The 13148-nt window shown below is 43.7% G+C and overlaps 1 protein-coding gene and 1 pseudogene across 1 annotated transcript in view; one reads left to right on the plus strand and one right to left on the minus strand.

Annotated features, from left to right (window-relative positions):
* LOC109483856 (exonuclease 1-like) overlaps nucleotides 1–6301 on the plus strand; it is an 11239-nt gene extending 4938 nt beyond the window's left edge. The window contains 5 exon segments of the mRNA XM_019787003.1: nucleotides 155–225; nucleotides 362–738; nucleotides 740–830; nucleotides 1891–1951; nucleotides 4916–6301. Coding sequence (XP_019642562.1) covers nucleotides 155–225; nucleotides 362–738; nucleotides 740–830; nucleotides 1891–1951; nucleotides 4916–5366 — 1051 coding nt within the window. The 3' untranslated portion in view covers nucleotides 5367–6301.
* Nucleotides 6302–6385: 84 nt separating this feature from the next.
* On the minus strand, nucleotides 6386–9727 carry LOC109483857 (annotated as a pseudogene).
* Between the last annotated feature and the right edge of the window lie 3421 nt (nucleotides 9728–13148).

Consider the following 13148-nt stretch of genomic DNA (forward strand, 5'->3'; position numbering starts at 1 on the left):
ATGGAGTATGCAGGACTGTATCCTACATCTGGACAACAACATAGTGTAACCATGTGTATACTACATGTGCTATAACATTAAGACTGTAATAATTTTTGTAGATTTGTATGTAGTAAGACATACATGATACACATTTTTCCTTGACAATTATCAGCCCATTACCCGACGTACCAGCAGCTAACCTGACAAGAACATGGACTACTGAACAGATGCTGAACACAACAGGTAAGTTGAGTTATGTTGTTGTTGTAGCTTAATGTGCATTGCTATAAAAATTGTACCAGTCATATTCAACAGCCTTTTAAGTCTTATTTGTTATATATCAAGTCTAATTGCTCTGACATTTCCTTTCACATTTCAGATCAGAGTGACTTCACATTTGTGTGCACGGACGAAAGCGAGGAAGGGTCATCCTCGTCCTCCACAAAGCCAAAGCGCAACCTGCGAAGTGATCCCCTCACACAGGCCAATGTCGTCAACATCGGGACAACTTTTAAATGGACAATTCCATGTTTCCCGGTAATGTCACTCACATTCCGACAGGCCACTGTATCCATAGATGGCCAGTTGAAGCCAGCTGTGTTCGATGCTGCGGACCAAAGGGTCCTTCTGTATCCCTCCCCCTTTGATATTGTATTAAGAGAGACATGTAGTATATCAGTAGATAACAAAGAACTGTTAGTTATTTGGACATGGGACTTTGCTTCGCTCGCTACTACTAGCAGTGAAGATATTCTGTTCCCAGGTGCCCCATAGTACATTGAGTTCTGCCAGTATTCATACTGTGCAGGAGTATGACTACATGTCAGATTCTGATAGCGACTCAGACAGTTATGTTCTCTTCTTCGCAAGCTCCGAAGAGAACTATGTTTCCCGTCTATTTCACAGACAAACACACACAAATTAGGGTAGTGAGCTCACCGTCACCTCAGTACGGTCGGGCATTTATTGCAATTGGCTCGTCAATTCAGTAACACCATTACTCTCTACACATTGTAGCTCTCATAGCATGTACATACTTATACAGGAGCCTAATACAACAACAACAAGTCATGTGCTGCGAGCTGGCGACCTATTTTACCCTGGTTGCCAATTGTTTAGCCAAAGTCGGGCTGGTCGGTTAAACCAATGCTCTGTCCAGCGGATGTTTAACGCATCCTGACTTGTAAGTAACTTCTAACCGGCGAAGTTCAAAAGCTCATCTACGTGAACAAGGTTGAAAACATCCTGGCTAAGCAAGTGATGCGTTGCAGGTATAACTACTGACCTTCGTAAGTAACGTGGTTCAAAATACGACAATAACACAATTCTGGAGTATATCAGAGGTTACAGCTACACAACATACTGAGTACAGCAAATGGCCACAATGTGACTGGGAACGCTAGCAAGGCAGGTATCTTGCAGAGAAGAGACAACATGAAGGTTATGTAACAACTGATACGTACGCTAAGTCGCAGGTACCATTGAGGATAACGTACAGTGCCATGACGAATGTACGAGTCTAGATAAGTCAGTAAAAACTAAGGTAGCGCGATGTCGTATGAGATGAGAAAACATAACTAACGTTCTACAATCCAGGTGTTCTCGGGTTAGTCATGGGAGGGTTGGGTGGGAATGTGACCGTACAGAGAAAGGTTGAGCCACGAATGACCCTTACGAGGGTTAGGGAGGAAGGGTCAGAGGGTAAAGGGGCGGAATAATTAGTATCAGGGTAGGGGTCACGTGATTGTCTGTTCAGCCGACGGGAAAACGAGATTTTCTCTTCTTCGCAAGCTCCGAAGAGAACTATGTTTCCCGTCTATTTCACAGACAAACACACACAAATTAGGGTAGTGAGCTCACCGTCACGATGCAAAAGGATAGCATCTCTGTGTATACCCTTGTACACAGAGAGACAACATGACCGGGAGGGAAAGGATGATGATGAGGTGGGAGAACCTAGGGAGAACCGGCTGGGCTAATCTAAGTATGATAAATGTAAAGTACTGGAGTAACGGAACTGGTACGATAATAAAAAGACAGTCTCTTCGGAACAAGGGAGTCATACGTGTAAGGAAGCAACATGTAGGATTAACACGCAGCTGTAAGTTCATGTTCAGAGTCACGGAAGTACAACTGATGACGACTTCAGGTGGTAACGACTCCTGGCGATGACGACTGGCGGTAACGACTGAGTTCGAAGTTTTCGAGAGGTCATGTCCGTTCTGTGCGCTTGCACAAGACGAGCTACAAATCTGCCTTAGTCACAAGTTCAAATATGCAAGGTGATTCAGTCCTGACTGGAGCGATGAACCAAACAGCATCAGTCCCAGGTCCACACGCATGGCTGCCACTGCAGGTTACGCTTCGCTGAACCAATATCACGATGAAACAGACAGTACTACGAAGCAGTCCGGTCATGCTGGTTCGTACATTAAACTCGGCGGGGAAAAGTCCAGCGTCCCGCATGCAGTGATCCACGCTGGGGTCCCTTAATAGTCCTACCTCGACAAGGTGTCAACGCGTCTACACAAGGAACGTCCGATAGAACTTCACGTTCGTCCGCGCGGCGGAAGGAACTTCGTGGTGGAACTTACGTTCACCCACACTTGGGTGCAACTACTGGTGGAAATGCTCCTTCATCCACACGGGGGAACCGGTAGAACTTCCCGTTCGACTTCCGGAGAAACCTGACGCTCACGGGACTCTAGTGAACTCAAGTTCACCCGCACGGGGGGTTGAACTTCGATGGGACTTACGTTCACCCGCACGGGGGGTTGAACTTCGATGGGACTTACGTTCACCCGCACGGGGGGTGGAACTTCCCATGTATCAACAATGTGTCCACAGGGGGGAATAGCATGCACATAGCCATGTGACGAGGAGCACACGGGGCACACGGGGATCACATCTCAAACGCACACGGTGCACACGGGGAGCACATCGCAATTCAACGTCACACACATAACGTTACTAGTAACCTGTCAGGACATGGGGTAGGGGGGTAAGGCAAAATGGGGGAGGAAGGATGGGGTGGGGGATAGAACAAGGAGGGGTAGGGACTGAGGAGGAGGACGTTCCCAGGAACATGCTATGCCAGACTGGAATCTGCGAATAAGGAAGCAATCAGGTCGTCAAAACAGCTTCAGACCGGTGGTGGTAGATCATAAGAGAGAGCTGCAAAGTGTAAACAGCTGTTGGTAAGGCGGCAATATTGAACAACTGTCTTGTCGGCGACCGGAAGGACATCACGTCACTATGTACTATTCGCAAAAGGGGGAAGCATTAGTTCCTCCCGTGTGCAGCAGACTAGTCGTAAAAGGGAGAAACATAATTAATACGTGGAGTAATTCGGCACAACTGCGTCTACGAAATTGAAAAAACGATGAGATCAATGCGTTCAATGCAAAAACAAGAGTGTACAAACACAAGAACGACTTGCTACTACTACATGTACTAGCATATGTGTATGAAGGGGGGGTGAGTCATGTGCACATGTCAAGATCTAGGGTGGAAGTTGGCTAGTAGGGGGAACAGGGTCGGGGTCGGGTGGGGGTGGATGGGACGGAAAACAAGGCGAGGTGAGGACATGAGAGGTAGGGTCCGAGGTAAGGATCATATACAACGTGGACGCACCAGACATGTAGTGAGAAACCAATCAAACAGTCAGGACAGCTCATCAGAGATCATCAGACAACAAATGCTGGAAGAGTGAGTGTAGAAAACTGTGCATCACGTGGGAGTAGGGCAGTTAGCACATTAATAACTGACCTAGCCAACCAGTCTATCAAAACAAAACAAACAAAACGAGGAGGTTGTAACCGATCAAGGATGGGTACTATATACGGGAAGAAAGTCGGGAAGTTTGTTGGTCAATCACGAGGTAATAGCCTGGAATCCTGAAGGCAGAGCGGAGGAACGGAGCGGAGACACAGCGTTCACGGATGGATTCCAGGCTAGAGGGTTTGGGGTGGAAGGGGATATTACGTTCATAACATCACAACGTTCCCACGGGTGGGTGGTCTGGAAGAGAAAAGGCTAGGCGGTCAACTGTAACAGGCAGGAAGAGGGTATAGCCTGGCTGTCATTAACACAGCGGGAGGTAAGGAAGTGCGCTGTCCTCGAGTGACACCTCGTGGTAGGAACGTCTCTGTTGAAGGAAGAATGTGTAAATAGCCAGAGCGCAAACTAGGAAAAAGCAAGGAAGTTAGAAGCGTTACTAGAGTAGTACACATGCAGGACCACACGCAAAGAGATCTATGAACGCCCATGATGCAGCAACCTCCTGTGGTAAAAATAAGCAGTAGTATTATAAAACCGGTTACGATAGTACATAGTACATAAACGAGAAGACAACAAAGGCCAACAAAATACAGACAACGGGGGGAACATGGAAAGGAGAGGGGAAAACCTGCTACAGAACTTCCATCGTCAGGCGGGCGGGGGTAGCCAGTGGGGTCCGAGCTCGAGGTGGTCCGGTCTGCCGAGGCGATGGAGACTTGGCGCAAAATCCTTGGAACAGACGATCGATGTGAAGAAACGCGACGAAACTGTAGCACAGGGGCGCGCAGAAACCAGTTGAGCTAGCCGCTGGACGCACATAACGGAGGTAGTTCTGGTGTAGAGGTCAAGATCCATGGCGGAATAATCAACTTGCGTGGAACGCGAACGTCTACACAAACAAACAGTCAGAGAGACGGGAATCCACACGAGCAGAAGTACAAGGTGAAGTAATCCAGTGACCAGCGGAAGAAGCCGAGGGGAAATTGTAACTACACACGCTTGGGACAAATGTGATCGGGAGCCAAACAAATGTGACCGTACAGAGAAAGGTTGAGCCACGAATGACCCTTACGAGGGTTAGGGAGGAAGGGTCAGAGGGTAAAGGGGCGGAATAATTAGTATCAGGGTAGGGGTCACGTGATTGTCTGTTCAGCCGACGGGAAACGAGATTATCTGATGAAGATCCTGATGAAGATTCTGATGACGACAGTTTTGACACCCATGAGCTTCCATTTAAAGTCATGGGGGTCACTTACCATAAGCGTTACCAGGATGTTCTGGAAGAAGCTTATAATGCCATCAATGATAATAACAACACTCCTAAAGCAGACATCATTCCTGAACCTGATAATTCTTTTGACCCTAATGCCATAGCTGTGAGAATATATACGGACAATGGTCCAGAGAAGGTTGGCTACATACAGCAGGCTTTAACCCAGCATGTCCATCAAGCCATTAATACACAGAGACTGGGAGGTGTCAGAATAGGCAGGATTGCCTTTCGAACAACTTGGTACCACCCAGGATGGTACCTGAAACTTCTCATTACAAAGCTTGGAAAGTGGGAAGGGGCTGTAGTGCAGAAGGCTCTCAGAGTAAAGTAGTAATTTTGTTGTTGTGTTTTGAAATATTTTATGTATGTTATAGATTCTAATAGATTCAAATTGAATCAAGTACACAATGTAATATATTGTGCAGTTTAATGTACACTGTTAATGTTTATCATTTACCTTTGTCAGGTGTCACATGTTACTTTGCAATGTTAATTTTGACTACAGTTCACCTATTTTCCTATTATTCATCGATCCCCCTGTGAAATAGTGTGGTATAATTGTAAATTGTATTATAACTGTTATGTTTTGATGTCTGCTTTAGGAGTGTTTTGCTGACTGAACAGATATGTTTCAGTTCTTCCTTGATCCCATTCTGAAATTGATGTAAACTTTTTGTCATGCTATGGATTTTGATTTATGACTCAACAGATTGATTGAAATTGACTTTATTTGGTGTGCAGCTGTTGTTTATCTCTTGACTTTGTCCATTGTCATGTTACTTTGTAATATTATTTTTGATCAGATAACCTTAGTTTCAATTCTTCCTTGATCCCCTTGTGAAGTAGTATGTGAAATTTGTTATGTTCTGGATTCTGATAAGATAAAAATTGAATCAATTTAACTATATGTTGTGTGCAGTTTGATGTACACTGTGAATATTTTTATCCCTTGCCTTTGTCGGGTGTCACATGTTACTTTTAAATGTTATTTTTTGACTACAGTTCCTCTGTGTTTTAATTCCTTATTGATCCCTTTATGAAAGTGTGATAATTGTCAACTTTTTCTAAAGTTGTGAATTCAGAAAGAAATTGATATTTATGATATGCAAGATTCAAGTTGAATCAAATTAACTATTATGATGTGCAGTTTACACTGTTGTCTATTCTATGTTGCAAAACTATCTCTGACCTTGATTCCTCTGAAGTAGAGGTGAATACTTGCAAATTGTTTGACTGAGAAACAAGGCTACTGTTTAGAGTATAATAAAGGACTTAAATTATCTTAGTCATCGTGGTTAGTCTCTTAAATTTTCACTGAAGAAGAAAATGAAGATACAGGGATAAGAAAGAAACATTTCCATTTTTTATTTCTCTCATGTCATATAGCCTGATACAGAATGGTAAAACACTTTTGGCATAGCTGATCACTTCAACCATTACTGTCTATGTAGTGACATATCTCCTATATGCAGAATTTCTATCTACCTCTGGATGGCTGCAGTTGATCTGACCTCCTGATGGACAAGAGTCCAGCCCCCGTAGTATAGGGTTACCCCGGAGAGCCATACCCACTGTAACCTAGACTGTGCCAGACATCGCTGTCAAATTGAAAATTTTTTAGAAATCAGCTGAAATAGGTTAGACCTTTGGCAAAAGAGACTTCTCTTCAATTCACAACCAAATGTCTAACCTATTTTGGCTGACTTCTTCAAATTTTACAGTTTGGCAGGGAGATCTGACAGAGACCACCAGAGACATCTAGAATTAAAACAAATAAAAGACTGTCTAAACAAATTCTGATATACAAAATGGTTTACAGACTTCTGAGTTACATATGACATTAAGATAGTAATTCATGCCTGGGGTGGTGGGGGCAGTTGCTCCTCCAGATTGTGGAATCTTGCCCTGACAGTACTAGCTCCTCTTCTTGGCATCTGCACCCTGCACGGGTTTTCAACTCCTGGGTCAGCAAACCTTGCTTCTCTGATGCGGCCCAGTCGCTCGGTTGCGCCAGATGGTTCGTCGAAAGAGGGCAGCTTGGCCTTGAACCGTTCATTCACTCCCGTGTGATACCAGAAGGGCAGGTCGTTGTCCAGTCTTTTACCAAACTCATGGCAGATTTTCCTAATATGGTGGGTGGAGAAAGTAAAATATGACGTTAAGGTTAACTGCTGCCTAAAGTTTATGACAGGCAGGAACACAACAATATGGTTGCACTGTTATTAGTTTGGTTATACTGTTATGGTTATACATTACTTGTACATTATTATAATGCCTATTGCACATATTTGTATGTTTACAAAGACTATCAATGGAATGAAAACATTTTTACTTAATTGTACAATCTTTTCATTAATCTAGTGTGAATCAGTGTTAGGTGGCATTACCTCTGATTTTCCCTGTATGTCTTGTGGTCGAAAATCGGACCAAGCGCCGCATGGAGTGTTGAGATGTAGGCCTCCACGTCGTCTGATGTTCCAGCTCTGGGATGTTCTGGGGGGAGATTCCAACTGGTGATCATCCGTCGCCTGTGCTCCTGGCTCTCGATGTTGCAAACAAGAGCCACCACAACTTCACGTGTGAAGCCTTGGATGCCCTTGATTGGTCTGTAAATAATACATATAACAACAATGTTTAAACTGTATAGGTCATCAAGAAAGACTTCTCCCAGACCTTGCTGTAAACCATAGCATGTTACTGTACAAATACATTTACAAAACTCTATGGGCTAACAACTGACAAACAACAAAAACATGAATAAAAAAATAGTGCATGACACAAACAATAGCCTGACCTGTTGACATCCAGAAAAGCGTAGTCCTCAACACAGGACAGGTGCGGCATCCAGTCCTCTAGCAGGAAAGCTAACATGTCCAGGTTGTACTGCCTCCGTGTCCGCTGGTCCAGTCCTCGTCCATCTGTAGCCTTGTGCCAGTTCAGCACGATTTCTGCTACCCTATGACCAAATACAAACAAATGATGTTTTGTAATCTGCACAACATTTGAAATTACTAACAGCTTTTTAAAGGAAGGGATGACTTGCTTCTGGCAAACATCATATAACTGACAAACAGTACGTACCTTGCTTCATTCTCGTAGCCTTTCGCCTTGAAGAAGTTGACCACTCCCGCTGAAAACATCCGTTCGCAGTCAGCCACTGACTATTTGCGCTTCCCGCTCAGGGCCGTGTAGGTCAGCATGGTGTTTGGGCTGTGCATCGCTTCCACCCATCTGACAATAAACAGAAAAAGTTGAAATGGTTAAACTACTGTATATGCATGTAAATGATGACTTATGAAAGTACATAGAATTTCCGTGACAAGCATTTCATGCCACCTAGGCCACCACTACAGGGTCAAAATATTTGATTTCAACAGCTCACCTCCTCATATCCATGTTGGGTACAGTTCCGTACCTCACACACTGTGTCAGTCTCTTCAGAACATGACCATGGTCCTCCCTGTCGAAGTGAGGCTCGTTCCCGTCACTGACTTCAGGCACATACAGATTTTGGCTGAAGTCGACACCTGTTGCAGATAGGTCGTGCACCTTTTTCCTGAAGATGTAGGTGGCCATTATTGACTTCAGGCACTCAGAAGTTGACTCGTTGTCTTTCGCTGCAATAAGAAAAGGAAGGGTTGGTATGTTTTGCATTGCCAAAGTACAATACAATGTGATGACATACAAAACAATACGTCTTACACAGCCTGTTATATGTAAAATATAAAATATGTACAATGTCTGTACGTGCAAAGTAGTGAGATATTTCCATTTTTGTCTATGCATCAAGACAGCAAAAGAGAAACCCAACAAATGGGAGCGGGAAAGGTAATTCCTTCACTGTACATTAGGTTGAGCCATGGACCACATAGTTCATACAATACAATAAAACACTATACTGATAATCATAGTTAGCTTAGCTGATTATCAGCCAATTACAGTTAAGTATATCCTTGAGATGTTCTGCAACATTTTCAGTGCATATAGGACAAAATCTAAAGTCTGTGCTTGCATCTTTTCAAGTTAGAGGAACGTACCTGGGGTCCATGGGAGAGGGTCATGCATGTGTGGGAAGTGTCTTCTCCGCAGAATGTGGATTGCTGTCTCGAACCCGACGTTCCGTTCTCTCATGTAGGTGGCCAGCCATACAACATCCTCTAGCGGTACCGCTTCGTGCCCAACCACAGGGAGGGGGGTTGCCTGCATTGTCTATAAGAAAAAGTATGGACAATTTGCTGTCAATTTCAAAAGCAATTTTCAATTACAGGACAAACATGTATCATAATGTAAAACATACAGGCATACACAATCAGAAGAATCACAATGTCAATCATTTTACCTCTTAGTGTGAGATATCTCTTGATGGTTGCAGCTGTCATGGTCCTGGCTTCCGCTTTTGCATCCATCATCAGTTGGATGACAGACACTGGTCGACTCCCGCCCATCGTCCGCAAGGAGTTCCACTCCCCATCCGTGACAAATCCTTGATAGGACAAAGAGATTACGCACAAATGCCTGCTTCGCCTTGTACTCTTCCTGTGCCTGTTGCAGCTCTCCATCCCCCAAATCCGTGTCGCCCGACCACTCATGCCTCATGGACTCACGTAGGCCCTGTTGCATGTCGCATGCATCAGCCTTTATCCACCAGCGTCCTTTAGGGTTGGAAGAATGCGCCCGGCTCAGCAAACTGACCTAGATGGTAATGTATTCAACACCGTAAATTCCAACATTCCAGGTATGGATCAAATTGACACATTACTAACGGAATACATATATCTGCCGTTTCAATGTACAATCCCCTTTTAAAACTTTTATTCACCATTTGATATATGCAAAAGGACTAGCAGAAAGAACAAGGGCGGTGTTTAAAAAACACACCGGCGACGTGAGTATTTTAATAATATAATAGTATAAATTTGTAACCCTTTTGATATACCTTGGGTAAAAGGAATTTTTCTTATAACGGATTGTTGTTTTAGTACTACTAGTATTTTAAAATATGTGTGTTTTTAACACTGTATTATATGTAGGAAGTTGTATTGTTTGTTTTTGGGGGTGCTAATATGATGCATGCATCAACGAATGAAATGTGTACCCTTAGCTGTAACTCACATACGTATGGATTTATGTTTGATTATTTAGGAAGTACGTGAAGGTATATATAGGAAAGGTATCTGACGCAAGTATTACCAAATAAGGATGAGCTTTTTAAATAGGTATTGCCATATATAATAGACACGCTACGTGTACACCCAGTGGGTCTCCACCAGAAAGCAGACCGGGCGCTCGTCCAAGGTTCCCCAGATATCTGATGTCTCCATATTCCACCTAACATGTCTGACTTTCCACAGCGCCTTCACAAATTCACGGTGGCGCTGAAGGGACTTGTGCAGAACTACCCCAAGGTCACAGTATGGGACCACAGACGTCTGTGGAGACGCAACCGAAACTACTTTGCGCCTCATGCCCGTAGCCAGGGGGGGTTCGGAAGGTTCGGAAGACCCCCCCCCCACAAGGTTCAAAGGTCCACTTTTTGGTCCACATTTTATGTAAAGGTCCAAGATTTTTCTTGAAAAGATGGACTGGAATCGTAGAAAATTGCTCCCTTTGTCATTGAATAAAAATTTATCTCTGATTTTTTCTTGGAAATCCTCTCAAAAATGCACGAAATGCCATTTTAGAAGGTTCATTTATTCACAGTCCCCCGGACCCCCCTAGGAACCTCGAGGTCCCCTCAAGCAGTGGGAAGAACCCTATTCAAAATCCTGGCTACGGGCATGCGCCTGACGGCCTACACTTGTCCGATCTGGGAAACCTCCAGTATTACAAGAGTGTCCGCGGGGCTGTAGACCGCCAGCTAAAGCACATTTGAAACGTGTTCGCTTGTCCCTTGTGAACCCCTTTCCTTTCTCATTCCGGCACAATTTGTGCCCGATTGGCTGGTTTCCTCTTTTCGTTCGCACACGCACTGGACTTTCACGCAGTTAGGCGTGTTTTGGCCGGATTGTTGACATGAGACACATGTTAATATATTTGAGACAATCTCTATCCTACACCATGCCTCGCACGTGTTGATACTATGGTTTGTGATGCAACAGAATAAAAGGTTGCATATCTCGCCAAACAAGAAATATCTCTTCTGTTTATTGTGTTAGATTGCACTATATAACTAACGGTGACCTGGCCCGATAACAGGCGTAAAGTAAACAACCGGAGCTCAGTCTGATGTAAACCTTCGTGATGTTCACATCGCGGAGAGCTCTGCTGCGTAATACTTCAATATCTAAGGCCCATTGCGCCCCACACATTCAGAACAACAAGTATGGCATTGTATAATAGTGTATACGAGTCAATAACTTCAAAATCACCGTAAAAATAATTTAAGGGCAGTATCCTTGCACCGACAAGCGATACCCCGACCCATACTCTTCGAATTCATTTCTTTACATTTTTTGTCTTTTTTCCTTTGATTTTGGCATCCTACGACATTGCTATCCTTTCTAAATGTTTTCCTTGCAACTTATGGTATATTTTTGCTTATTTAGCAAATGTTTTGCACGATTTACAGTATGGTTGAAAACTTTTTTTGGAAACGGCCGAAAATTCATGCGCGCGTGGATGTCATCCATATAATCAAATCAACATGGCCCTACTATGAGTAGGTCGCGCCCGTTGAGATAACGTTGGAATATAATATAGTACAGAGAGCAGCGGCAGCCGCCGCGGCTTCGAGTCTTTCTTGTTTTCATATCTGTTCAATACAAGATATAATCGTCCTTCCTGATGTGGGTAATCTAAATAAGAACCTGGTTGTGATAGAAATTACCCAAGACTGTCGTATGTGTGACCGGCTAAAAGTATTTACTTCCAACATACAGTTTCAAACATTCAAACGCCCGGTCTCAACCGAAATATGCAAATAGCTTCCTGTTTACCGTGCAAAGCCAAAGGTCGTGACCTCTGACCAACACCTAACACGTTCTTGTGTTTACAAGTTGAAGTGACAGTTTTCAACACGCTGCGCGCCAAAAGGAATGACGAAATCGTTTGCATCTTATGATCTATGGAATCACTTATCGTTCAATCTCCTTTCAACTTACCTGAAGCTGCTGTCAGCCTCACTTGTTCGTCCATGTGGCTATCCGCATCTCACCAAGAACTAAGAGATACCCGAGTTTACGTTACATTAGCAAAGCATGTGTTTCCAGTACCTACTTCGTGCTACTGTACGATATAATATCATTGCATATTGACACGATACAGCTCTTTCTTGTTGATGTGGTGGCCCAGAAAAGGGCCGGGGAATTTTAGTGGTCGGGTTTTACTAGGACACTATATATGTGTGTACGAAGTCTCCAAGCAGATGTTCGTGGGTATAGTTGGGGTTGTCCCTTTCTCTGTATCTGCTCCATTGTTTGATCTTCAGATGATTTTACAGAGTAGAAACATTCGGTCCTGTATCTGCTTTGAGATTGTGTCGGTCAGATCTTACTGTTCACGAAGTCTCCAAGCAGATGTTCGGGGGTATAGTTGGGGTTGTCCCTTTCTCTGTATCCTGCTCATTGTTGATCTTCAGATGATTTACAGAGTAGAAACATTCGGTCCTGTATCTGCTTGGAGATTGTGTCGGTCGGATCTTACTGTTTACGAGGTCTCCAAGCAGATGTTCGGGGGGAGGGTATAGTTGGGGTTGTCCCTTTCTCTGTATCTGTTCCATTGTTTGATATTCGAGTGAATGCTTACAGACCCACTGAAAATTAGTAAAACAAACATTAGGTCCCTGTATCTACTTGGAGATTGTATTGGTCGGATTTTACTGTGTGCGAAGTCTCCAAGCAGATGTTCAGGGCATAGTTGTAGAGAAAAAATGAACACGCTACACAACATTATGATACAGTAAATGAAATAAAATATGGTTATACCTCTCTCATAAGCAAACTAAGATGACTTTGCATAAAACATTCTTTCATAAGATAATCGTGCAGAAGACTAGCTATTCTCTCTTTTTTTGAATATTTACATATCACCTTTTTCCAAAACTGTAGGACATGTAGGATGGCACATGCTTTTCTGTCATTCCGTAAGTTTGGAAGCTAAAGGCCTTTTGCCCGGC

The sequence above is a fragment of the Branchiostoma belcheri genome, unplaced genomic scaffold (genome assembly GCF_001625305.1).
Source record: "Branchiostoma belcheri isolate BF01 breed outbred unplaced genomic scaffold, Haploidv18h27 scaffold663, whole genome shotgun sequence".
NCBI lineage: Eukaryota > Metazoa > Chordata > Leptocardii > Amphioxiformes > Branchiostomatidae > Branchiostoma > Branchiostoma belcheri.